General features: G+C 41.0%; 1 protein-coding gene across 6 annotated transcripts in view; it reads left to right on the top strand.

The window, feature by feature from the left end:
• The window catches only part of VPS54 (VPS54 subunit of GARP complex), a 132,213-nt gene that overhangs the window by 33,541 nt on the left and 70,688 nt on the right, over positions 1-27,984 (top strand). For all 6 annotated transcript variants that reach the window (XR_009867804.1, XR_009867805.1, XM_062209526.1 and 3 more), the window contains exons 4-10: positions 2,233-2,311; positions 5,653-5,687; positions 9,243-9,374; positions 15,483-15,868; positions 21,974-22,100; positions 23,047-23,154; positions 26,390-26,445. Coding sequence is in view for 4 of the 6 variants with exons in the window: in XM_062209526.1 (XP_062065510.1) it covers positions 2,233-2,311; positions 5,653-5,687; positions 9,243-9,374; positions 15,483-15,868; positions 21,974-22,100; positions 23,047-23,154; positions 26,390-26,445 (923 nt within the window). In the remaining 2 variants the exon portion in view is untranslated. The remainder of the gene's footprint in view (positions 1-2,232; positions 2,312-5,652; positions 5,688-9,242; positions 9,375-15,482; positions 15,869-21,973; positions 22,101-23,046; positions 23,155-26,389; positions 26,446-27,984) is intronic.

Raw genomic sequence — 27,984 nt, 5'->3', positions numbered from 1 at the left:
GCTCACTCCCTAGATGCCCACAACAGCCAGGGCTGAGCCAGGCTCAAACCAGGAACCAGGAACGCCATCTCTGTCTCCTTTGTACATTGTTAGGACCCAAGCACTTGGGCCATCATCCACTGCTTTCCCAGGAGCACCAATAAGAAGCTAGATCAGAAGTGGATCAGAGGCTGGCGCTGCGGCTCACTAGGCTAATCCTCCACCTGCAGCGCTGGCACGCCGGGGTTCTATTCCCGGTCGGGGCGCCGGATTCTGTCCCGATTGCTCCTCTTCCAGTCCAGCTCTCTGCTGTGGCCCGGGAAGGCAGTGGAGGATGGCCCAAGTGCTTGGGCCCTGCACCTGCATGGGAGACCAGGAGGAAGCACCTGGCTCCTGGCTTTGGATCAGTGCAGAGCCGGCCGTAGCGGCCACTTGAGGGGGTGAACCAACGGAAAAAGGAAGACCTTTCTCTGTCTCTCTCTCACTGTCTAACTCTGCCTGTCAAAAACAAAACAAAACAAAACAAAAAAACGGATCAGTCAGGACTGGAACTGGCATTCTAACACATGATGTGAGCATCCCTAGTGGTGGCACAACGTGCTGTACCACAACCCCTAGCAGTTTGTTTTATGATGTTGAGAAATTGATTCTAAAGTTTAGAAACTGGAAGGAGAAAAGACCCAGAATAGCTAACAGTATTAAAGGATAGGTATGAAGTCAGAGGACTGATAGTACTTGACTTTCTTACTATATAGCTACAGTAATTAAGATGATGTGATACCAGTGATGGAGTAAACATACATCAGTGGAATGGAATACAGAACCAAAAAAATAGACTCACACAAATATAGTCAACCAATTTCAAACCAAGAGACCAAAGCAGTTCAACGGAGAAAGGATAAACTTTTGAATATGTGAAACAACTGAAACGACTAGACATACACATGGTAAAAAAATCCATAAAAATATAGACACATATTCCTTTCACCGAAATCAGTTCAAAATTGACCACAGATGTAAAAGTAAAACTTTAAAATTTTTTGAAAATATCACAGTAGAAAATGTTAGGTGACCTACGTGGATTTGGTGATGACATTTTAGACGTGAAACCTAAAGCACAGTCCATGAAAGAAAAAATTGAAAAGTTGAGCTTCATTAAAATTAAGCTGTTTTACTCTGTGAAAGACACTATTAAGAGAATGAAAAGACAAGCTACAGACTGACTGGGAGAAAAATATTTGCAAACCACAGCTGGTATAGTATTAGTAACCAAAATACTCAAAAGACTGTTACACCTAAACAGTAAGTAAACAAACAGCCCAATTAAAAAAATAGGCAAAGGACTCCAAAGTTCTGTAGTAATTGACAGAATTGCTGCTGGAATTCTGCACACTACTATTCAAGTGTCTTCTTGTTACTGTACTTCATTCTCTTGTGTGTCCTTTCAGTAATATCTCTGCAAAGGCCGGTACTGCAGCTCACTAGGCTAATCCTCTGCCTGTGGCGCCGGCACCCCGGGTTCTAGTCCGGGTTGCGGCGCCAGATTCTGTCCTGGTTGCTCCTCTTCCAGTCCCGCTCTCTGCTGTGGCCCGGGAAGGCAGTGGAGGATGGCCCAAGTGCTTGGGCCCTGCACCCACATGGGAGACCAGGAGGAGGCACCTGGCTCCTGGCTTTGGATCGGCGCAGCGCCGGCTGTAGCGACCATTTGGGCGGTGAACCAATGGAAAAGGAAGACCTTTCTTTCTGTCTCTCTCACTGTCTAACTCTGCCTGTCAAAAAAAATTAAATAAATTAAAAAAAACTCTGCAAAGATAACTATGACATCTAATCCTAAATCAGAGCAGGATTTTTTTTTAATTTAGACAATGTCAATAACTAATTTCTATCTTTCTATGTTGCATATGCATGTTTTCTGATTTTCTTCCTTGACTTAAATTATTCTCATTGATTTCTGTTACATTAGTAAGGATTATCCATTTGTTTTGTGATTCATTGCACATATGGTGATTGTATAATAATTATATAAGATGGGATGAGTATAAGTACATACGTGTTTATAGATCTCACAGTGGAATGTGGTTTAGTAAGCACATTTGTTGTTTGTATTTAAGTTCAAGAGGCTAGTGATTTGATGGTAAAAATTGTAGCTCCAGTTTGGAATGTTCTCCTATTCTGTTGTGAAACATTTTGATGCTTTGAATATTCAGATTTCTACATAGCACTGATCACATTATTTATTTGTCTTTTTATTAGAGAGAGAAGATTCATGAGAGATGCAAGACTATTTGTCCTCCAAAAGATACCTTTGACAGGACTCTTTTACATACTCATGGTATGAATATGTGCTGTGTATCAATAATAAAGCATGACCTAAATATTGATGACCAGAATCTTAATTTTGAAACTTTGTTGGCTGTCATATTTATAATATTCTTTATCCAATAAAATTTTTAAATTCACAATCATAATTATTTTTGAAAGCTTTTAAGAGAACCAGGGATCTCACGTTAGTGTCATCCTTCACTTCAGCAAATAATTTAAAATCATGGTGCTTGGTACTTTGCAATTGCTTAAAAAATAGATGAGGGAAGGGGCCTGCGCGTGGCTCACTTGGTTAATCCTCCGCCTGTGGCGCTGGCATCCCATGTGGGCGCTGGGTTCTAGTCCTGGTTGCTCCTCTTCCAGTCCAGCTCTCTGCTGTGGCCCAGGAGGGCAGTGGAGGATGGCCCAAATGCTTGGGCCCCTGCACCCACGTGGGAGACCAGGAGGAGGCACCTGGCTTCGGATCAGCATAGTTCCGGCCGTAGCAGCCATTTGGGGTGTGAACCAACGGAAGGATGACCTTTCTGTCTCTCTTTCTCGCTGCCTAACTCTATCTGTCAAATAAATTAAATTAAAAAAAAAAAATAGAAGAGGAAGAAACACACCCAGTTACCAAGAAGCTGATGGTCGCCTAACATTGAAGAAAGGAAACAAACTGGTAGTTGCAACACTTTGTTTTCAACAGCAAGTTCAGTGTAGCATTTCTTACTTGGCTTTAGGTTTCCTAGGTTTGATGATGATTACCTATCTTTTAAACTGGTTAACACAAAACATACTTTTGGAAAAGGCATTCCAGGAAAAGGGAATAATTTATAGAAAACCATGGAGTCAAGAGAGAACATAGGGGGCATCACTAGAGTTTAATATATTGACTACTGTGAATAAAGCTATGAAGTTAGACCAATAAAAGAGCTTTGTATCTCATACTCATACTCAGGAATCTAGCTTTGTCTTTTTTTCTTTTTAAAATTTATTTATTTGAGAGGAACCGGTGCTGTGGCATAGTGGGTAAAGCCGCCTCCTGCAGTGCCGGCATCCCCTGTGGGCACCAGTTCTAATCCAAGCTGCTCTACTTCCGATCCAGCTCTCTGCTATGGCCTGGGAAAGCAGTGAAAGGTGACTCAAGTCCTTGGGCCCTGGCACCCATGTGGGAGACCCAGAAGAAGCTCCTGGCTTTGGATTGGTACAGCTCCAGCTGTTGTGGCCAATTGGGGGAGTGAACCAGCAGATGGAAGACCTCTTTGTCTCTCTCTGCCTCTCCTCTCTCTGTAACTCTGACTTTCAAGCAAATAAATAAATCTTTAAAAAAAATTATTTATTTGAGAGCCTGAGTTAGAGAGGGAGAGTGAAAGGTCTTCCACTTTCTGGTTCACTCTCCAAATGGCTGCAGTGGTGGAACTGGGCTGATCTGAAGCTAGGAGCCAGTAACTTTGGGTCTCCCACATGGGTACAGGGGCTGAAGCACTTGGGCCATCTTCCACTGCTTTCCCAGGCCGTTAGCAAGGAGCTGAATCAGAAGTGGAGCAGCTGGGACTTGAATTGGTACCCATATAGGATGTTGGCACTGCAGGCAGAGGCTTAACCTACTACGCCACAGTGCCAGCCCCCATGGAATCTTGCTTTTATGAAGGCAGTATAAAAGTACAAAAAAAAAATTTTTTTTTTTTTTTGACAGGCAGATTTAGATAGAGAGAGAGAGGGAGACAGAGAGAAAGGTCTTCCTCCTGTTGGTTCACCCCCCCAAATGGCCGCTACGGCCAGCGCTACGCCGATCTGAAGCCAGGAGCCAGGTGCTTCCTCCTGGTCTCCCATGTGGGTGCAGGGCCCAAGCACTTGGGCCATTCTCCACTGCCTTCCTGGGCCACAGCAGAGAGCGGGACTGGAAGAGGAGCAACCAGGACAGAATCTGGCGCCGCGACCTGGACTAGAACCCTGGGTACGGGCGCCGCAGCCGGAGAATTAGCCAAGTGAGCCGTGGCGCCAGCCTACAAAATATTTAACCAAGTGTGATTAAATTTAAGTTTATATACTTCACTTTGAAAATAGTTGTGGATAATGAATTTTGGGATTTGTAAGACCAGAGGCAAAGATACGCTTGGAGGCTGCTGCAGTAATACAAGTGAGAAATGATGTGTTCCTAGTAACAGTTATAGTGAAAATAGAGAGGAAGTTATGCTTTTGTGAGATACCTTAGAGATCAAGGCACAGGTTTTGATGGCCATTCAGTGGTTAGTAATGGAGCAGGATGATTCAAGTTTAAGGGTTTGTTGCTTGGGCAGCTGTCTGAGAGGTACAGTTAAGTGAGAGAGGTGATAAGGGAATAGGGATTTTGGAAGAGGTAAGAGGCTAGTTTAGTTGCAGATTGCAATGAGGCACATGCCTAATTTGTAAGCCAGAGCTCAGGATAGATCTAGGCTAAAGATGTAGATATGATAGAGAGAGTATGCTGGATAATAGCATGACAGTTGAATCCAAGGGCATGAGTGGGATCACCCAGGGAGATGTGAATAGTAAGAAGAAAAAGACTGATAGAATGTTATCAAGATGTCATATTTAATTGGCCAAGAGAAGATGAAGTAACTGTGAAGGATACTGAAAAAGTGGTCAGAGAAATGGTAAAGTTAACCTAGAGAGAATTCCACCTTAGAAATGAAAATCTAGTGCTGGCCCCAAAGTTTTCTTTTTGTTGTTCTTATTCTGTGTTTTTTTTTTTTTTTGTAATGGGATGAATTGAATGTATTTATATGAAGACATAAAAGAAATAGTAGAAGGGAAGAGGTTGAAGAAATGGAGAAAGGGTAATTGATGGGCAAGTTCCCAGAAAAGGCAGAAAGGGTTGGAGTATAAGTACTTTGCAAAGTTCCTCTTCTGAGATTGGATTGGCAGATTGAACGTAAAGTAGATTCATTTGCAGGTAAGTTTGTAGGTGATAATCATACAAACTAAGAAAGAAATTCATATCATTAAAATAGTATAAGAATTATGGATGGGATGATGGATATCTTAATAAAAACAGAATTTCTATTTCAGAATTTAATTTTTTAAGATTATATAGTATGCTATATTTAATCTTAGTGTCAAGCTTTCTGTGTCCATTTTAAAAAATACTTGAAATATACTTAGCTGTTTTATTGCTGCCATACAATTGATTAAAATTATTTGAAATGTGTCTTGTTCAGCACCTTGCCTACTGCTGGGCATATAGTAAGTACTTGATAAATACTTGCTGAAGGAAGAAAATTAAGAAGTTATTTGGTTGTGACCCCATATAACATTGAATCTGTCAACATACGATTTAGGGAGGTAAAATAAAAACAAATTTAAATATTATACTTTCCCCTTTTTTCATAGATAAATCCAGGACAGATCTGGAGCAAGTACCTAAGGTAACAAAGCTTAAAAGTGAAAATACTGTTTGTTTGTTTATTCATTCATTCATTCATTCATTTAAAGGCTTATTTATTTATTAGAAAGGCAGAGTTATAGAGAGAGTGACAGAGAGAGAGATCCTCCATCTGCTGGTTCACTCACCCAAATGGCCACAATGGCCACGGCTTTGTCAGGCTGAAGCCATAAGCTTGAAACTATACCTGGGTCTCCCATGTAGGTGACAGGGGCCCAAATACTTGAACCATCTTTGCTGCTTTCCCAAGTGTTTTGGTAGGGAGCTGGAGCAGCTGAGACACAAATCAGTGCCCATATGGGATTCCTATGTCACAGGTGGTGGCTTAACCTGCTATACCACAACGCTGATCTCTAGAATACTGCTTTTTATTCTTTGTTCTTTATTTTACCTCGAAAGCTTCTATCTGGCTGTTTTTTTTTTTTTTTTTTTTTTTTTTTTTTTTTTTTTTTTGACAGGCAGATTTAGACAGAGGGAGAAAGGTCTTCCTTCCGTTGGTTCACCCCCCAAATGGCTGCTACAGCTGGCGCACTGCGCCGATCCGGCGCCAGGAGCCAGGTGCTTCCTCCTGGTCTCCCATGTGGGTGCAGGGCCCAAGCACTTGGGCCATTCTCCACTGCCTTCCCGGGCCACAGCAGAGAGCTGGCCTGGAAGAGGAGCAACCAGGACAGAATCTGGCGCCGTGACCTGGACCAGAACCCTGGGTATGGGTGCCGTAGGCAGAGGATTTGCCAAGTGAGCTGCAGTGCTGGCTTCTGGCTGTTTTTTGACACATGGGCCACTTTGCCTCTTTTGGGCTTTGTTGTATCATTTTTTCTTGTCTCAAAATGAAAAAAAATAAATTATATATATGGTGTTCTCTTTTGCATCATTAGTCTTTTCCTCATCACTGAAACCTGCAAATATGGTTAATTCTCTCCATCCTAGAAAAGAATTTAATTGATCTTAGTACCCTGACAAATTATATATGAAAAATTGTGTAGAGCTGTATAGTAAGTGTGGATTTTTGGTTTTTTTTTTGCGGGGGTGGGGGTCATGTAGGACAAGAATATCAATTGCCTCCCTCAGAGGTCTGTGACAGTTGTTCTTTGGGATAAGAGACAGAGCCAAGGCACACATAAAGGGAGAAACAGATTGTTTTTAAAGTTCTTTGTTTCCTACAAAATAAAACTCAAACTCTATTCTTTAAGATTCTTCAATATTTGCCGGCGCCGTGGCTCAACAGGCTAATCCTCCGCCTTGCGGCGCCGGCACACCGGGTTCTAGTCCTGGTCAGGGCACTGGATTCTGTCCCGGTTGCCCCTCTTCCAGGCCAGCTCTCTGCTGTGGCCAGGGAGTGCAGTGGAGGATGGCCCAAGTGCTTGGGCCCTGCACTCCATGGGAGACCAGGAGAAACACCTGGCTCCTGCCATCGGATCAGTGCGGTGCGCCGGCCGCAGCGCTCCAGCCGCGGCGGCCATTGGAGGGTGAACCAACGGCAAAGGAAGACCTTTCTCTCTGTCTCTCTCTCTCACTGTCCACTCTGCCTGTCAAAAAAAAAAAAAAAAAAAGAGTCTTCAATATTTGCTTTCATCATAGTCATACTTCTAATTTTTTCCTACTAATTTTATACTAGTGATAGATTAATAAGCTATAAATATAACCTGTGGACATATAATCTCCAAGGAGAGATATGTATATTAAGTAATTAATTTCTGTGAAGTATGAGATAAATAATAGCTAATATTCATGTTATACTTTTATTCAGAGGGGGGTGGCTAATTGCTGTGTTGTATGAGAATACTTCAAGTACTTCATTAAAAATGGACTGAAAAATAAGTTTATTTTGACAAACTTTTTAAAAAATCCATGCATAGTTATCTCATAGTATGTATTTCTGTGAACTTTGTGAAGATGCTTCAGACATATGAGCCACATTTGCCCATTTAAATTTTTTAGAAATTTATTTGATTTATTTGAAAGGCAGAGTTATATAGAGAGAAAAGGAGAGAGACGGAAAAGTCTTCCATCTGGTCATTTACTCCCCAAAAGACTGCAATGATCGGGGCTGGGCTAGGCCGAAGCCAGGAGCCAAGAGCTTTATCCAGGTCTCCTTTGTATGTGCAGGGGCCCAAGCACTTGGGCCATCTTCTGCTGCTTTCCTAGGTGCATTAGCAAGGAGGTGGATAGGAAGTGGAGCAGCCAGAACTCAAATCAGCACCCATATGGGATGCTGGCATCGTAAGCAGCAGCTTTATCCACTATGTCACAATGTTGGCCCTCACATTTGCCCTTTTAATTGAGTTTATAGCACAAAAGGCATGTAAGTCAAAAGCATGTACAAAGATACTTAAGGATAAAAGGTTTTTTTTAAAAATTGAGTATTGGTAGACTATATTGTTTAAATAATGAGAGTGGTAAGGCACAAAGAGATAAATAGGGTCCAGAAAAAGGGCTTTTGGATGCTTTTGTAAAGAGTTTTGTGAGTCGTGGGAATCCGTGAAGAGTTTTAAACAAGGAACTTAATATACTTAACATTTTAGAAGTATATCTCTGGCATTATTGTGGGGAATAGACTAAGGAAAGATATTAGTAAATACTATTCACTCTAATCCAGACATAATGAGCTGCTAAACTGATGAATCACTGTAGGGTTTAGAGGAGAGAGAGAGAATTCAAGGTTATGTTCAAGGATGTACAACTAACTGGTAGATCTTACTGCCTGCTGGTTGTGCTATGTGAAGGAAAAAGAGTAGTCTTTTATAAAATTGCGTTTGCATTGGTTTTAAAATGTAATTTTTTAAAAAAAGACTTATTTATTTGCAAGGCAGAGTTATAGAGTGAGAGAAAGAAAGAGAGAGGTCTTCCATCTGCTGGTTCACTCTCCAAATGGCCACAATGGCCAGAGCTGTGCCAGGCTAAAGCCAAGAGCCAGGAGCTTCCTCCAGGTCTCTCATGTGGGTATAGGGGCCCAAGCACTTAGGCCATCTTCCACTGCTTTCCCAGGCCATTAGCAGAAAGCTGGATCAGAAGAAGAGCAGCCAGGACTTGAACCGGCACTCATATGGGATGCTGGTGCCATAGGCAAAGGCTTAACCTACTACGCCACAGCACTGGCCTCTAAAATGTAATGTTAATGTTTAATCTAAAAAACTAATTTTGTAAGAATCTTGAGCAGGAAAAAATAGAAATATAAGTTGGAGAAACTAGTAATTGGCACCATCAGTGGGAAATAATATGGAAATTTTAGGATAAGTATATCTGTCTTTGGTATGTGCCTGGTGGGACTGTGTTCGTGAGTTTGATCATGTAGCAATGGAATGCTCAGTACAGACAAAAAACATTTTTCTGTGTTTCATAAGCATTAAGCTTGGTGAAACCCATTACACATTTTATTTATACAATTTTTTTGTGTAAATAATGCAGCCCATTATCATTTGGCTTTTTCTGTTCATAATCAAGAGGCAAATTAATTTTTGTTTAATGGTTTTACAATGTTAGATGGGATAATGGATTTAAAGGTGTTTATCTAATTGAGGGAAATGCGTTTTTTTAATAGATTTTTATGAAGCCAGATTTTGCCTTGGATGACTCCTTAACTTTTAATTCAGTTTTACCATGGTCTCATTTTAATACTGCTGGTGGAAAAGGAAGTCGTGATGCAGCTTCCTCAAAGTTGCTTCAAGAAAAGGTAATTTCTTTTTGACTTTCTCTGTGTAGAGAATAGTACTCAAGTAGTACTATTTGCATGGGTTCAGATTTACTTATTTTCATAAACTCTACTTCTTTTAAATTCATTTTTGTCTCAACTGATAAATGAGTAGCACTTATGTTAAATGGAATATAAATTGTGCTGGTAAAAGTGGAAAAACTTATGGTTTGAGTGTTTCTTATTTGACACAGCAATTGATACAGTTTTAATTGAAAGACTATATTGGTATTACAGTGAATTCAGTTTCATATCAATTAATTTTATAAGAATTATTTAAAATACAGAAAATAAACCTGTCCTGTTGTGCTATTTCCTCAATATCACATTCTGTTGTAAGGATGATTATTTTAAAGCAAGATTTAAAACCATACTATTGCTACTGTATTTTTAGTTTTATAGAATGCATGTTTATTAGCCAGCCATTCTTTAAATTTTAGTTTTCTAGATTTCAGACTCTATATCTTGAAAGTCATTTAGAAATTTTATTTATTTTTAAAATATTTATTTAGTTACTTGAAAGGCAGTTACATAGAGACAGGGAAAGACAGAGAGAGAGCGCGCGCACATGATCTTCTGTCCACTGGTTCATTCCCCACACGGTTGTAATGGTTGGGGCTGGGCCAGACTGAAGCCAGGAGGTTCATCTGGGTCTCCGACATGAATGGCAGGCACCAAGGACTTGGACCATCTGCTGCTGTTTTCCCAGGCACATTAGCAGAGAGCTAGATTGGAAGTGGAGCAGCCAGGATTCTAACTGGCACTTGTATGGGATGCCAGCATTGTAGGCAGTGGCTTAACCTGCTGTGCCACAATTCCTAGAATTTAGAACTTTAAGCATACTTACATATTAAGTATTTAAACAAACTTACATAATAAGAATCTTCTAAAATTTGAATGATAGTCAAGCCTTTCAATCTCCGTTCTTTCTTGGCATGTGGTTCAGAACTTTTCTACAACTGACTGATTCTTAAATGAGAAGAAAGCGTTATTTATCAATCTACTGACATCGCTTGGCAGTCTGAAAACTTGCCTCAGGGAAGACTACTCAGTAAATTAAGTCCAATCCTCCTTAGCAACTGAAGAAAAGACTTAGTGAGCTTGGGGAGGCGAGGAGGAGAAATGTTAGGAAAGAGTCATGAGTATTCCTTTACTCACCATTGAAAATGACAAGGAGCTCATTTTTTTCCTTTGGCAACATTCTCACCTATAAAAAGGTTTGCCTTCAGGACAAACAAATTCATAAATTTGGTGAAAAATAATGTGTTTATGGACACAGTCTAACACCCATATTGTTTTTTCACATTCTAAATATAGGCCGGGTAGAATAATACCTTAAGAAAAGAAAAACAGGGACTGGTGCTGTGGCAGAGTGAGTGAAGCCGCTACCTGTGGTGCTGGTATCCGATAAGGGTGCCAATTTGAGTCCTGTCTGCTCCACTTTTGATCCAGCTCTTTGCTATGGCCTGGGAAAGCTAGAAGATGGCCGAAATCCTTGGGCCTCTCCACCTTTGTGGGAGACCTGTAAGAAACTCCTGGCTCCGGGCTTCAGATTGGCCCAGCTCCTGCTGTTGTGGCTTTTGAGGAGTGAACTAGTGGATAGAAGACTTCTCTCTCTCTGCCTCTGCTTCTCTGTATTTCTGCCTTTCAAATAAATAAATAATATATCTTTAAAAGAAAAAAAAAAAAAAGAAAAGAAAAGCAACAAAGGCCCTTTAAAAAGATCTCGGAAATCTGTACACTTTTAGGAATACTTTATTACCCCACCCCCCGACACCTTTAATTTAAGAAATGCAAACTTCATGTATTTCATACTGAAAACTTTAGAAGCATGGTGATTCTTCCCACCTTACCCACCCTCCCACCCATTCTCCCTACCACTTTCCCCCCCTCTTTTTAGGAATGCTTTAAAAATTACTTCCTTTATATCATTTTAATAGGAAATGACTGATGGAAAGATTATGTCTTTGAGGAGATCGATGAAATATTGATGAAATTCAGATGAAATGCTTTCTCCTGCTCAAATATTTAAAATGACTAAAGTAATGGAAAATTTTTTAGATTTGTGAGATATGGACTCAGATTTGCTAATTTACATTCTGATTTCTTTTTTTCTGCTGTATTCCTAGAATAGGAATAGGAGACAGGATTCTAGGAGAGCCCCTTTACATGCCCATTATGATGGACAGCAACTGTTTTGTATTTTTAGCTTTATGAGGGAATACTATGATCAAAATTAGAGAAATTTGTATCCTATTATAGTGCTACCCAAAGTGTTGGTCTGGGGTGAGATAAGGAGTTTGCACTGAAATGCAAGTCATTATACTGCTTCCTACAATAAGAAAGTCTTTCTGGAAAAAAAAAATTGCAGTATGCTTCAAGTTGATTTACTTCTGGCAAAGAGCTTTATTTTATCATGGTCCTGTTAAATAATTCACAGATTTATGGCAGCATATAAACCATATTCCAGATATCATTGTCCTAAAGAAGTTAGCCATTCTCCATTTACTATTTTAGGGAGTTCATTTTAGCTTGCAGTCCACCCTAGTATATTCATGCCTATGTTGGATTTTAAGGGATTTATGAACAGCCATATTGAAGATGAAAAGGACAAGAACAAAAGGGCATAAACCTCAGAGATTTAAACTATAGAAAAATTTCTTGTTACTCATTAGAGAGAGATATATAGTTTGAAGATTTATGTATTTACATGAAAAACAGTGTTACAGACAGAGAGAGATCTTCCATCCTCTGTTTCATTCCCCAAATGGCAGCAAAGGCCAGAGCTAGGCCAATTTGAAGCCAGTAGCCAGGAGCTTCCTCTGGGTCTTCTATGTGGGTGAGTGGCCCAAGTACTGCTTCCGCAGGTCATCAGCAGGGAGTTGGATCCGAAGTGGAGCAGCTGGGACTCGAACCGGTGCCCATGTGGGGTTCCGGTACCGCAGGTGGATGCTCAAACTATGCCACAGCACTGGCCCTACCTATTAGATATTATAACAGATCATTAAATTAGAATTAATGAATATATCAGGTGTATTGTATGGTTCTTAAAACTGGATTGATGGCCAAATAATCTCTTCTAACCTTAAGAATCCTACATGTTGACAGTCCTTAGATTCTTTTTTTTAAGGATTTATTTATTTATTTGAAAGGCACAAATACAGGAAGAGAAGAAAAGAGAGAGAGAGCATGCGCGCGCTCTTACATCTGCTGGTTCACTCCGCAAATTGCTGTAACAGCCAGGGCAGTGCCAGGCTGAAACCAGGAGCCAGGAGCTTCTTATGGGTTGCCTATGTGGGTTCAGGGGCTAAGTATTTGGGCCATCTTTCACTGCTTTCCCAGGAGCATTAGCAAAGAGCTTGATTGCAAATGGAGCAGCTGGGACTTGAACCACATGGGAGGCTGCTACTGCAGGTGGAGGTTTAACTTTGTACTCACAGCGCTGACCTCTCCTTAATTTTTTTTTTTTTTTGAAGATTTATTTATTTGAAAGTCAGAGGTACACAGAGAGACAAGGAGAGGCAGGAGAGGGGGGTAGGGAGGGAGGTCTTCCATCCGTTGGTTCATTCTCCAGATGGCCGCAATGGCCGGAGCTGTGCCGATCTGAAGCCAGGAGCCAGGAGCTTCTTCTGTGTCTCCCACGTGCATACAGGGGCCCAAGGACTTGGGCCATCTTCCACTGCTTTCCCAGGCCATAGCAGAGAGCTGGATTGGAAGTGGAGCAGCCAGGACGTGAACCAGCACCCATATGGGTTGCAAGCACTGCCGATGGCGGCTTTAACCGCTACGCCACAGCGCTAGCCTGTCTCTTTAATTCTTGAACACTGAATTCTCCTGAGGTATTCAGAGATAAACCTGAAGTCTGAATCACAGGTTAGAAAATCTAAGGCTGTGTGTGTTTGGTGGAGCAGTTAAGCATCTTGGGTTGCTCACATTTATTTTCAGAGTACCTGGGTTTGTGTCCCTGCTCCACTTCACAGGCAGAGGCTTTACCCACTACACCACAATGCTGGGCCCATATTCAGTTTTATAATTGATTGACCTGGATTCACATTTTAGTTTTGCTACTTCTAACCACGTGATATTATTCAAACTATTTAATGTCTGAGTTTTCTCATGTGTAAAATGAGAATAGTAATAATTTCATTTCAAGACTATTAAAATTAGAAAAATTGGGTGCTTATAGAGTACCTGGACCTAGGCACAGGTGTTTGGCCTAGTGGTTAAAATGCCCATATTCCACATCAGAGGCCCTGGGTTTGATTCCAAGGTATAGCTTCTTTTTTTTTTTTTTTTTTTTTTTTTTTGACAGGCAGAGTGGATAGTGAGAGAGAGAGAGAGAGAGAGAGAGAGAGAAAGGTCTTCTTTTTTGCCGTTGGTTCACCCTCCAATAGCCACTGTGGCCAGTGCATCGCGCTGATCCGAAACCAGGAGCCAGGTGCTTCTCCTGGTCTCCCATGTGGGTGCAGGGCCCAAGCACCTGGGCCATCCTCCACTGCCCTCCCGGGCCATAGCAGAGATCTGGGCTGGAAGAGGGGCAACCGGGATAGAATCCGGCCCCCCAACCGGGACTAGAACCCGGTGTGCTGGCGCCGCAAGGCAGAGGATTAGCCTGTTAAGCCACGGCGCCAGCCAACGTATAGCTTCTGATACCAGCTTCCTGCTAATATAGACTCTAGAAAGCAGCAATGATGACTCAAGCAGTAGGGTTCTTGCTTGCTCACGTGGGAGATCTGGATTGAGTTCGAGGCTTTGGCCCTGGCCCAGTCCTGGGTATTGTGGGTATTTGGGGAATGAACCAGCAGATGAGAGATTTCTCTCTTTTTCTCCCTCTGTGTTCCTCTCAATTAATTAATTAAAAGAAAAATATAAGACCCTTGTGGCTAGGACATAGAAGGAAGAGACCAATAAATGCAAACTACAGTCATCTCCTTATGAGGTAAGTGATATGTGGTTTTGGTGGCAGCTAAGATCATTTTCTTTCAGATCTTCAACTTCTGTAACTAGAACTACAATCTGAGATGCCTTTGGGGTACTCTCAACTTTTAGAAGCTAGTTGGTGTTTGGAGGAGAGTAAAGGAAGGAGCAGAGGAAAAATAATCACATTCTACTCTATTGTCATAGATTTATTAGTCTTTGGGCTACCTCTTTCATTTGCCTTCCATTTTCTTGTGCTCAATTCTAAGTATCCCATAATTCAACAATTCACAAACTGGATTTAAAATATTTATAGAATTCTTTTGTCATTTTTATTCTTAGAAAGTGTTTGAGGGCTGGCGCTGCGGCTCAATAGGCTAATCCTCCGCCTGCGGCGCCGGCACACCGGGTTCTAGTCCCGGTTGGGGTGCCGGATGCTGTCCCGGTTGTCCCTCTTCCAGGCCAGCTCTCTGCTATGGCCCGGGAGTGCAGTGGAGGATGGCCCAAGTGCTTGGGCTCTGCACCCACATGGAAGACCAGGAGAAGCACCTGGCTCCTGGCTTCAGATCAGCGCAATGCGCCGGCCGCAGCGTGCCGGCTGCGGTGGCCATTGGAGGGTGAACCAACGGCAAAAGGAAGACCTTTCTGTCTCTGTCTCTCTCTCACTGTCCACTCTGCCTGTCAAAAAATTTAAAAAAAAAAAAAAAGAAATTACATTAAAAAAACAAGAAAGAGGCCGGCGCCGCGGCTCACTAGGCTAATCCTCCGCCTTGCCGCGCCTGCACACCAGGTTCTAGTCCCGGTCGGGGCACCGATCCTGTCCCGGTTGCCCCTCTTCCAGGCCAGCTCTCTGCTGTGGCCAGGGAGTGCAGTGGAGGATGGCCCAAGTTCTTGGGCCCTGCACCCCATGGGAGACCAGGATAAGCACCTGGCTCCTGCCATCGGATCAGCGCAGTGCACCAGCCGCAGCGTGCTACCGCGGCGGCCATTGGAGGGTGAACCAACGGCAAAAAAAGGAAGACCTTTCTCTCTGTCTCTCTCTCACTATCCACTCTGCCTGTAAAAAAAAAAAAAAAAAAAAAAAAAAAAAAAAAAAACAAGAAAGAAAGTGTTTGAATAGTCAAGGGAAGCATACTTAATAATATTGCATGTTTTTTTTTCCTTCTCTTTTAGCTGAGCCATTATCTGGATATTGTGGAAGTAAACATTGCTCACCAGATCTCTCTACGTTCAGAAGCATTTTTTCATGCAATGACCTCTCAACATGAATTGCAGGACTACCTCAAGAAAACTTCCCAGGCTGTAAAAATGCTTCGAGATAAAATTGCACAAATTGATAAAGTTATGTGTGAAGGATCACTACACATTTTAAGACTGGCACTTACTAGAAATAATTGTGTTAAAGTGTACAATAAACTGAAGTTAATGGCTACTGTTCACCAGACTCAGCCTACAGTGCAGGTGTTATTATCTACTTCAGAATTTGTTGGAGCATTGGACTTAATAGCAACAACACAAGAGGTTCTACAGCAGGAACTTCAGGGCATTCACAGTTTCCGGTATGTCCTTTAAGTAAACCTTTAGAAATAAGGTTAGAAATTCCTAAAGAGTAAATTTTAGCATATCATTTTAAAAGCTTGAATGCATTCAAGGTTAAATTTACCATGTTGGTCTGCTGATTTATGTTTTCATTCTGATATTTAAATATTAGCAAAACAAAGAAAAATCATAAAATAATATTTAGAGTTGGAGAAGGAAAATTAAAATTTTGAGTAGATTAAATAAATGTAAGGCCAATCACAATTTAAAAAATGTGGTCTTTTTTTTTTTTTTTTACAGATTTATTTATTTCAAAGGCAGAGTTACAGAGAGGCAGAGGCAGAGAGGCAGGGAAGGAGGGAGAGGGAGAGGGAGAGAGAGGGAGAGATCGATCTTCTCTCTGCTGGTTCACTCCCCAAATGGCCACAATGTCTGGAGCTGGGCTGATCTGGCCAGGAGCTTCCTCCAAGTCTCCCATGTGGGTTGCAGGGGCCTAAGGACTTGGGCCATCTTCTATTGCTTTCTCAGGCCATAGCAGAGAGCTTGATTGGAAGTGGAGCAGCCAGGACTCGAACCAGCACCCATATAGGATGATGGCACTGCAGGCAGCGGCTTTACCCAATATACCACAGCACCAACCCTGAATATAATGTTTTGAAAGTGTTGCTGGCCGGCGCCATGGCTTAACAGGCTAATCCTCCGCCTTGCGGCGCCGGCACACGGGGTTCTAGTCCCGGTTGGGGCGCCGGATTCTGTCCCGGTTGCCCCTCTTCCAGGCCAGCTCTCTGCTATGGCCAGGGAGTGCAGTGGAGGATGGCCCAGGTGCTTGGGCCCTGTACCCACATGGGAGACCAGGAGAAGCACCTGGCTCCTGGCTTCGGATCAGCGCGATGCGCCGCCGGCCGCAGCGGCCATTGGAGGGTGAACCAACGGCAAAAAGGAAGACCTTTCTCTCTGTCTCTCTCTCTCTCACTATCCACTCTGCCTGTCAAAAAAAAAAAAAAAAAAAAGAAAGAAAGAAAGAAAGAAAGTGTTGCAGTTATGTTGTGTCAAGATGGTAGATCAAGGTGGAAAAGGGAATACCAGTATATTTAAATTTATTTTAAAAGTTTTTAAAATGAGTTTTAAGTTGAATAATTATTAGAGTTCATTTTTGATTTGTGGTCTGTTTATAACTCAATTTCTCTTGAGCTCTTATTTTCAAATACCTATAAGATTAGAATTTTATATGTTTTAAGTGAGATTATATCAAAGTGTTTGTTATAGACTACTTGCAAATCATTAAGATTCCATTAAGCAGACTTGCAGTGTTCTTGTAGAAGTTCTTGTCAGTGGGAACCCTTATTCAAACCTTGCAATACTAACTACAAAGAAATTTTTTTAAATTTTTTATTTTTTGACAGGCAGAGTTAGACAGTGAGAGAGAGAGAGAGACAGAGAGAAAGGTCTTCCTTCAGTTGCTTCACCCCCCAAATGGCTGCTACGGCCTGCGGAAGCCAGGAGCCAGGTGCTTCCTCCTGGTCTCCCATGTGGGTGCAAGGCCCAAGTACTTAGGCCATCCTCCACTGCTTTCCCGGGCCACAGCAGAGAACTGGACTTGAAGAGGAGCAACCGGGACAGAATCCAGCGCCCCAACCAGGACTAGAACTCGGTGTGCCGGTGCTGCAGGCGGAGGATTAGCCTAGTAAGCCATGGTGCCGGCCCAAATAAATTTTTTAAAAAAGATTTATTTTATTTATTTGAAAGTCAAAGTGATAGAGAGAAGCATAGAGAGAAAGAGATTGTCTGTCTACAAGTTCACTTCCCCAATGGCTTCAACTGCTGGAGCTGGGCCAGGCTGAAACCAGGAATCAGGAATGCCATCTGTGTCTCCTGTGTAGGTAGCAGGGATCCAAGTACTTGACCATCGTCTGCTGCTCTACTAGGCACAATAGCAGGAAGCTGGGTTGGAAGGCAAGCAGCCAGGACTTGAACAGTCACCCTGACATGGGATACCAGCAGTGAGCGGCTTACCTGCTGTGCTGTAACACCAGTCTCTACACAGTTTTATAGAAAATGTACTCTTTAACTTACTGTATTCTGGAAGAGGTAACTTCAAAATAAATTTCTTATAATCAAATCATAAATTATTATTGACTAAGGCTATGTAATTGGAATATTTTTTAGAAAACATTTTTTAATTGGTACCAAATTTAAGTAAGTGTTTGATTTAATCATTCACTTGTGAAATGGCAGTTGAGTGTTTACCATTTCAGACACCAGGTAGAGTACTGGGAATATAGTCATAAACAAGCAGGTTCTCTCTGCTGTATGTTTCTACAGTTTATTTGGCAGGGAGATGGATAGGCAAATCACCAAGCAGTTAAAATACAGTACAGTATGATGATGAATATACAGGTTACTATAACTTCAGGAGAGGAACCTAATCCAGGATGGAAGGTTACAGAAAAAGTTGTTTTTAATTTTTAATTTTTTTTTTTTATTTGACCAGTAGAGTTATAAACAGAGAGAGAGACAGACAGAGAGGTCTTCCTGCCATTGGTTCACTCCCCAAATGGCCGCCATAGCCGCGCTGTGTCGATCCGAGGCCAGGAGCCAGGTGCTTCTTCCTGGTCTCCCATGTGGGTGCAGGCGCCCAAGGACTTGGGCCATCCTCCACTGCCTTCCTGGACCACAGCAGAGAGAGCTGGACTGGAAGAGGAGCAGCCAGGACTAGAACCCAGCGCCCATATGGGATGCCAGCGTGCAGGTGAAGGATTAACCAAGTGAGCAACGGCGCCGGCCCCCAAAAAGTGTTGAAGATCTATTGAAAGCTCTTGAACCATTTTTCTATAAAAATATACCTGTATATAAAATTTAATAATCAATTTTGGATAATTTGTGATTTTTTTGAAGTCTAGTTTGGCTACTCTAGTATGGAAGCCAAGATAACTAAATTATTTTTCTTAATTTCACTTCCATTCAAAATTTAAAATATCTCCCCTATTTGAGTCTATGTGTGGTATGTATTTTTTAATACAATAACTAAGGTTGTCATATTTTACAGAAATGGGCATCTGTAAAGACACGAGTTACGTTTTTTGTTTTCACTTACTGTATGAGTTTTGATGAATATTGAAGCCAACATCCTCTGAATAGTATTGGAGTTGAGAAACAGAATTAAAGGTTGAATGCTTGCTTGCTCTAAACCTGATGTAATTTTGACTTCCCAAAGTTCATATAATTTATCTTATTTTATTTGACTTCAATTTATACTTACTAGCATTGATGAAATTATGGTTATTCAAAGTTGTCTAGAAAAAAATTTATTTCTTTCCAGTAGTTGTTGGGATATTTCTTCCCAATAATTGTTGATTTATTGATTTTATTTAAATAAATAGTTTATTTTCAGAATGAAAATTTTATAATATATTTGTTCTGAGCTAAAGCAAGAGCTTACCCTTCTTACCAACCTCATTTTTTCTGGGGGGAGTGTCTTAACTTAAAGGCTACAACATTCTTCACTGCAAAATGTACATGATTTTTTTCTTTTTTAGATTTTATTTATTCATTTGAGAGGTAGAGTTACAGAGAGAGACAGAAAGGTTTTCTACCTGTTGGTTTGTTATCTGAATGGCTGCAACAGCTGTATTGGGCCCATCCGAAGGCAGGAGCCAGGAGCTTCCTTCAGGTCTCCCACGTGGGTGCAGGGGCCCAAGGACTTGGGCCATCTTCCACTGCTTTCCTAGGCCATAAGCAGAGTGCCGGATTGGAAGAAGAGCCACGAGGACTTGAACTGGTGCCCATATGGGATGCCAGCGCCACAGGCAGATGCTTTGTTCACTATGCCACAGCACCATCCTCCCATATGTGAATTTTAGAAAGACTTTTTGATATTCTGATTGCTTACAGTCTGCTCAAATAACTTTCCACTTTTTTTTTTTTACAACTTACATGTGTAAAGAATGTTTATTCTTCATATAAAATATTTCTGTAAAACTGCCTATCAAATGTGTCAGTTTCTTTATAGTTATAACTATATAAAAGAAGTTGGATGTTAGAACTTGAGTTATTTATTTATTTATTTATTTTTTTGACAGGCAGAGTGGATAGTGAGAGAGAGACAGAGAGAAAGGTCTTCCTTTTTGCCGTTGGTTCACCCTCCAATGGCCGCTGCGGCCGGCGCGTCGCGCTGATCCGAAGCCAGGAGCCAGGTGCTTCTCCTGGTCTCCCATGCGGGTGCAGGGCCCAAGGACTTGGGCCATCCTCCACTGCCTTCCCGGGCCATAGCAGAGAGCTGGCCTGGAAGACGGGCAACCGGGACAGGATCGGTGCCCCGACCGGGACTAGAACCCGGTGTGCCGGCGCCACAAGGTGGAGGATTAGCCTGTTGAACCACGGCGCCGGCCCAGAACTTGAGTTTTTGATTGCTGATAAATACTTGCATGTGCAAGTAATTTTCAAGAATAAAAGTACTCTAAAAGAAACTTTTCCCAATCAAGAAGAATATTGCCACATACTTGAAATGCTTTAAGATTGGCATGCTGTGGCCGGCAACGGCTGGAGCCGCACGGATCTGAAACCAGGAGCCAGGAGCTTCTTCCAAGTCTCCACGCGAGTGCAGGGGCCCAAGGACTTGGGCCATCTTCTGCTTTCCTAGGCCATAACAGAGAGAGGAGGGAGGGAAAGAGAGAGATCTTCCATCTGCTGTTTCACTCCCCAAATGAGTTTAATATCTGAGTCTGGGAACCTAGAACTCCATCTGGGTTTCCTATGTGGGTGGCAGGGGCCCAAGCACTTGGGCTGTCATCCACTGTTGGCAAGGAGCTGAATCAGGAATAGAGTAGCCATGATTTGAACCAGTGCTTTGATATGGGATACTGGTGTTGCAAACAGTGGCTTAACTTTCTGTCATGCCAGCTCCAATGCATATGTGTAAAAATCAAATGGTTTTAACTAATTTTCAGAAATTGTACCGTATTTTGTCTTTCTAATAAAAATAGTTGCCAACATTAAATGTGTATTTTCAATGTACATATATTTTTAAAATATTTGGTTTATTTTTTTAAGATTTATTTATTTATTTGAAAGAGTTACACAGAGAAGAGGCGGAGAGAGGGAGAGGGAGAGAGGGAGAGCTTCCATCTGCTGGTTCACTCCCCAGTTGGCCGCTAATCTGAAGCCAGGAGCCAGGAGCTTCCTCCCTGTCTCCCACATGGGTGCAGGGGCCCAAGGACTTGGGCCATCTTCTACTGCTTTCCCAGGCCATAGCAGAGAGCTGGATCAGAAGTGGAGCAGCTGGTACTCGAACCACTGCGCATATGGGATGCCGGCATTGCAGGCGGTGGCTTTATCCGCTACCCCACAACACTGGCGTCTATACATATATTTTTAAAATGTTTATTATTTAAATATATAAAAATTAATGTTAGATGTTTTGAAATTGCCCCCAAAGGTACAACATTTAAAAAACAATTGTTCTCTGATAACTAAACTGGTATTCCATTGGCCTACTTCACTTTCGTTTTGAATTACTTTGGACTGAAGAGGATATCTAGGTTTCTTTAGCCCATACGTTTTTATGAAGTTATTCCACTGAGTGGCAAACATCCCTTGTATAATGACAATACTTTGTCCTTATGTTTTCATCCTTATGTTCTAATGACTTACAGTCTTGTGTTTAATGACCTGAGAGATGTTGTTAGGTAACTCAAACTGATGATGACAGATATTTTTAATTGAGGCAATCTGTACTTGTGGATATGAGTTCATATATTTATATGTGCCCAGAATAGGGCACAAAATAGATACTTGTATTTTTTGAGTAAATAAATGTCTGGGGAGCAGTTAATGATGAAAGGACTTAAAATATCTGAATATTTTTAACCTGAAAAGCAGTCATAAAATTTACCAAGTAACCAGATTTTAGAGCACGTGAAAGTGTTTGGAGGTTAAAAATATAAAAACAGAATTCAGAATATCATGTGAAATTATTGTAGTTATTTTGGTTTGTTAGAGGACTTCATTTTACTAAAACATTATGTTATTACATAAGTACTGCCAGCTAGAAAAATGTTGCCCTGAACATGGAGTAAATTTGTGGTTTTTAATGAAATATATGTAACATTTTTCTCTTCCTTTTACAGGCATTTGGGATCACAGCTCTGTGAACTAGAGAAACTGATAGATAAAATGATGATTGCAGAATTTTCTACTTATTCTCACAGTGACTTAAATAGACCACTGGAAGATGACTGTCAAGTTTTAGAAGAGGTATGTATTTTGAATCATGGAATGAAATTGATGTCATTGCTTAGTGTTAATTCTTATCAGCTGCAGTTTAGAATGCATTCTTGGGTTATATGAACAAAATTATCTTTTTTTCTTTTAAAGAGTTATTTGAAAGTTACATAGAAGGAGAGAGCGGGAGGGAGGGAGGGAGGGAGAGAGGTTGAGGTCTTCTATCTGCTGGTTCACTCCCCAGTAGGGAGGGAGGGAGGGAGGGAGGGAGAGGTCTTCTATCTGCTGGTTCACTCCCCAATTGGCCGAAATGGCCAGAACTGTGCCTGCAGCTGGTTTTCGAACCGACACCCATATGGGATGCTGGCGCTTCAGGTCAGGGTATTAACCCGCTGTGCCACAGTGCTGGCCCCTTAAATTTCAAGATCTGTCAGACCTAGGGAATTTTTCACTACCTATGTGACTTTTAACAGTCACCATAGTTGTTAACTATACTGTGAAATCAGAGAATAAAATGATATTATAAATAACTTAAAATTTAGAGTTAAAATGAGGCCTTCATAGCTTACAAAGGAGATACACGTGTTAGCTGTTAATTTCCCAGTGAGAGTCCAGGTCCTCTTTCCAATTTAGATCACAGATTTAGATCACAGAGCTCATGGAATAGTTTTTGGCCATCAGGGATGGAGAAAGATATTTTCTATTTGTGGAAAGTAGACCAAAAATACTCCTCAATCGTTTTGCCTCCAAACCAGTTTAATTTGCTCCACTGTGATGGAATGAGATATTATCTGTTTCAGGAAACTGACTTAAAAAATTTGATGATGAGATTGCTGTTGGAGGGGTTTATTTCAGGCTTCTAGAAAGTATTCTGTTGAGATCTGAGGATCAAACAAAGCACTTAATGGTACATATTTCTACCTTTGAGATTATTTGGTGTTTAAAATGTGAAATTTACCTACTCTTTTTATTTCAATAGGAGAGGCTAGTATCTCTTATATTTGGACTGTTAAAACAAAGAAAACTTAATTTTTTAGAAATCTATGGTGAAGAAATGATTATTACAGCAAAAAATATCATTAAACAGGTAATATACATTTTTATTTGATGTATACTCCAGAATCTTTTGTGATAATTTGTGCAGATGTAGAATGCAGTATAACACATACTCATTTATTTGAAAATTGAAAACAGAAATAGAAGAAATAAAAACAACCCTAAGAGCCAAAATGATCACTTTATGAATATTTCTGTGACTAGATTGTAACTTTTTTTAATTGTTGCTGTCATATGTACATGATTTTGAACAGATATTTTAATTAGAACACAATAAGCATTTTCTAATTATGTAAGCTTTCAGAAACATAGTTTTTATTAGTTATATAAAATTTCTTGAACATTATGTTGGATAAACCTATTTAACCTTTCTTCTATGTTGAATATTTTGGTTGTTTTCAATTTGATATTGTAAATAACTAAAGTTACTTTTTGTTCCTTAATTTGTTTTTTGTATTTCAGACTTTTTTAAAGATTAATTCCCACAACTAAAATTATTGGACAGAGATGAAAAGTCTTTTAAGTTGTTTAATGCATAAAACTGAGTTATTGTCTAAAAAGATTTTTCTAATTCATACTCCATCAGTAGTTACGTTAATCTCTAAGAAACTATAACTATAAACTAAAATGCGTGGGTTTTTTGTTTTTGTTTTTTTTTGACAGAGTGGACAGTGAGAGAGAGACAGAGAGAAAGGTCTTCCTTTTGCCGTTGGTTCACCCTCCAATGGCCGCCGCGGCCGGCGCACCTCGCCGATCCGATGGTAGGAGCCAGGTGCTTCTCCTGGTCTCCCATGGGGTGCAGGGCCCAAGCACTTGGGCCATCCTCCACTGTACTCCCTGGCCACAGCAGAGAGCTGGCCTGGAAGAGGGGCAACCGGGACAGGATCAGTGCCCTGACCGGGACTAGAACCTGGTGTGCCAGCGCCGCAAGGCGAAGGATTAGCCTAGTGAGCCGCGGCGCCGGCCTTGTTTTTGTTTTTTGTATTATAGTTTTGTCCAATCTATGTTTTGTTTTTTTTACTCAGATAAATCTTGTCCACTAAAGTTCAGGTTTTCCATATATGAAAAATATTAATTTAATTGTAAATGAACTTATTAGGCCAAATTGATAGTTATGATTAAGTCGAATGTATATAGGAGTTTCTTTTTTAAAGATTTATTTATTTATTTTAAAGGCAGAGTGACAGAGATAGAGGGAGAGAAGGAGAGACTGAGAGAGCTCTTCTATCCTCCTTTTCACTCCCTGATTTGCCAAAACAGGCAGGTCAGGGCCAAGCGGAAGCCAGGAGCCTGGAACTCCATCTGGGTCTTCCACATGTGTACCAGGGACCCAAGCACTTTGGCAATCTTTTGCTGCTTTCCCAGGCATGTTAGCAGGGAACTGGTTTGGAAGTGGAGCCATCAAGACTCGACCCAGTGCTCATGGGTCATGCGAGTGGCATAGCCAGCAGCCCCTATATGTGAGTTCTTTTTTTTTTTTTTTTTTTTTTTTTAAATTTTTTTGACAGGCAGAGTTAGGGGAAGAAAGAGAGAGAGAGACAGAGAGAAAGGTCTTCCTTTTTCTGTTGGTTCACCCCCCAAGTGGCCGCTACGGCCTGCGCGTTTCGGCCAGCACGCTGCACCGATCCGAAGCCAGGAGCCAGGTGCTTCCTCCTGGTCTCCCATGTGGGTGCAGGGCCCAAGCACTTGGGCCATCCTCCACTGCACTCCCAGGCCACAGCAGAGAGCTGGACTGGAAGAGGAGCAACCGGGACTAGAACCCCAGGGTGCCGGCGCCGCAGGCAGAGGATTAGCCTAGTGAGCCACGACGCCGGCCTTGTTTGTGAGTTCTTAATGTTTAAATAAAACAGCAACAAATTTGCACTCACCCTCATTTTTATTTCTCTCAAACACTGATTAAAACACTAAACACTATTTCCTTTTTTTTTTTTTTTTTTTTTTTTAGTATTAGTACAACCTCTTTGAAAAATTGTTGGTGATATCCACTGATGCTAAATGTGAACACCATATGACCTAACATTTCTATTCCTAGGTATTCACTCAGCAGAAATGCATACTAAGTTCACCAGAACACAGTACAAGAATATTCATGGCGGCACTGTTTGTAATAAAAAACTGAAAACAACCTAAATTCCATCATCAGTAGAAAGGTTAAATAGAGTTGTGGTATATTTATATGATGGAATGTTATACAGCAAGGAGAATGAATAAATCATTCAGAACTACATAAATATTTCCAATATCAGATGTAATGTGGAGCTAAAGAAGCCAGACACAAAATAGTACACACTATATAACTCCACTTATTTAAATTTCAACATAGGCAAAATTAATCCATGGTTTAAAAATCAAGATAGTAATATCTTTTAGGAGGAGATAGTTAACTAAGCAGGGAGCAGGAGAAGGACTCTCGGTGCTGGCAATGTTCAGTTTCATTAACTCAGTTCTGGTTGCATATTTATACTGTATTCTTAAAACCCATGTGTAAAAAGTATTAAACTGTTAACATAATTTGTATGGTTTTCTATATACTACTAAAAATTTAAACTTCCATGTTTTAATTCCTGGACTTGTTCTGAAGTATAAACATTTATTATTATTTTAAAGGTTTATTTATTTGAAAGATCATGATCAGAGAGAGAGAGATACCTTCCATCCACTGATTCAATCCCCAGATGTCTGCAGTGCCTCAGGGCTTGGCCAGGCCAAAGCCAGGAGCCAAGAGCTTCTTCCAGGTCTTCCATGTGGGTTGCGGGGGCCCAAACACTCGGGTCATATTCTGCTGCGTTTCCCAGGCCATTAGCAGGGAGCTGGATCAGAAGTGGAGCAACTGGGACTCCAACTGGTTGCCATATGGGATACTGGCATCACAGGCAGCGGGTTTAGCTACTACACCATACTGGTGGCCCCTAAGCATTTATTATTAAACTTTAAACCTGTTGCATGTGTTAGAAAGAAATGTAACCTGTAATTTGAATTTCTTTGGGGATTTTAATATAAGGCTTACACCTTGTTTCTAAGCATTGTAGTTTTGTTTTCCTAGTGTATGATTTTGAACAGTTTTAGAGTCAGACATTTTAATTACCATAGTTCAGGCATATTCTGAAATGATCATTTAATAGGGTAAGAGTAAATAGTCTTTCAAATACTCGGAGGTATGCATAAGAGATAAAAGTCTGTTAAAATGATTGATATACACTTGGAACTTGGAATACTTAGGATTTTAAAGACAATTAATCAAATTGTTTTTTTTTTTAATTTTGCAGTGTGTGATTAATAAAGTTTCACAAATAGAGGAAATAGATACAGATCTCGTTGTGAAGTAAGTATAAATTTATAGATTGGTGTTATCAGTCAGGTAGATAACACATGCAAATTAGAATAATTTAGGGAGCATTTAGTTACATAATTACTTACTAAGGTGTGGGCAAGCTGTAGGAAAATCATGAATGGCAATGAAATACCTTTAAGTGACAAGAAAAGAGCAGTTAAGAGAATTCAGGAAAAAGACTAGTAGTTGAAAATAGCTATGACCTCAAGTAGAAGCAAGAACTCATTCTGAAGAAATCCTTCAGGGAGAGGGAGCTGGACAGTACTCAATTACATTGTAGGATCCTCAGTGGATGCCTGAAACCATGGATACCACCAAACCCTTGTGTAGAGTGTGTGTTTTCCCATATGCCTTGCACTATTGCCACATAGAACCAGAGTTCATCAACCTTTCTTTTTTTGATGTTTAATATTTTATTTATTTGAGAGGTAGAGTTACAGACAGTGAGGGGGAAAGACAGAGAGAAAGGTCTTCCATCCACTAGGTCACTCCCCAACTGGCCGAAACGGCCAGAACTGCCAATCTGAAGCCAGGAGCTAAGAGCTTCTTCCAGGTCTCCCATGTGGGTGCAGGGCCCAAGGACCTGGGCCATCTTCTACTGCTTTCCCAGGCCATAGCAGAGAGCTGGATTAGAAGAAGAGCAGCTGGGACTAGAACCGGCTCCCATATGGGATGCCTGTGTCACAGGTGGAGGATTAACCTGTGCTACAGCCAGCACCTCAACCTTCTATTTTTTATTTCGTGGTGTCTCCTTGGCCCCACTACTCTTAAGCTTTGGAGTTATTATAAAATAAAATAAGGCTTAATGAAACACAGTCACTGTGATTCCAAAACTGCTACTAAGTGACTGGCAGGTGGTATATACTGCCTGGTTATGCTGGACAAAGGAATGATTTATGTCCCAGGCAGGACGGAGTGGGGTGGTATGAGATTTCATCATGCTACTCAGAATGTCATCAATTTAAAACTCATGACTTGTTTATTTCTGTAGTTTTCCATTTAATATTTCAAACTGTGTTTGACATGGGTAACTAAAATTGCAGAAGATGAAATCGCGGATGGTGGGTGACTATGTGCTTTTTCTTCTTCCAGTCTTTGTAAAGGCTCCTCATTAGCCAGCTGGCAAGTGGCCTCCCAGGACAGAGGGTAGGACAGAAAAGGATAGCATGTAGATATAGAGTGTAGGGATTGAAGATAAGTCCTTATGAAAGATAGCAAGCATAAAGTTTTAAATTATTGTGTCATATAATTAAAACACAGCTTTTAAACTGATTTGAGAAGTTGAGCATTTGTCTTTGAGTTACCCATATCTAATTTGTTATTTTCACCATTGAAATTCCTGCTCTTTGATTTTGAGAATAGTGGTAAATATTTTATGACTAAATTTCTCACTCACGTAGATATTTAAATATTACTGACTGGCCTAAGATTTAAATAGCAAAACGATCACTGTGAAGCTCCCTTGGGCCACAGAATGGAAATTACGTTTTAATTTCCATGCTACCACCTGGTAAAACTCAGTTTCAGAAT

Source organism: Lepus europaeus, chromosome 13 (genome assembly GCF_033115175.1).
Source record: "Lepus europaeus isolate LE1 chromosome 13, mLepTim1.pri, whole genome shotgun sequence".
NCBI classification, from domain to species: domain Eukaryota; kingdom Metazoa; phylum Chordata; class Mammalia; order Lagomorpha; family Leporidae; genus Lepus; species Lepus europaeus.
Note: the sequence above shows the minus strand (reverse complement) of the source record. Positions and strands in the feature narration are given on the sequence as shown.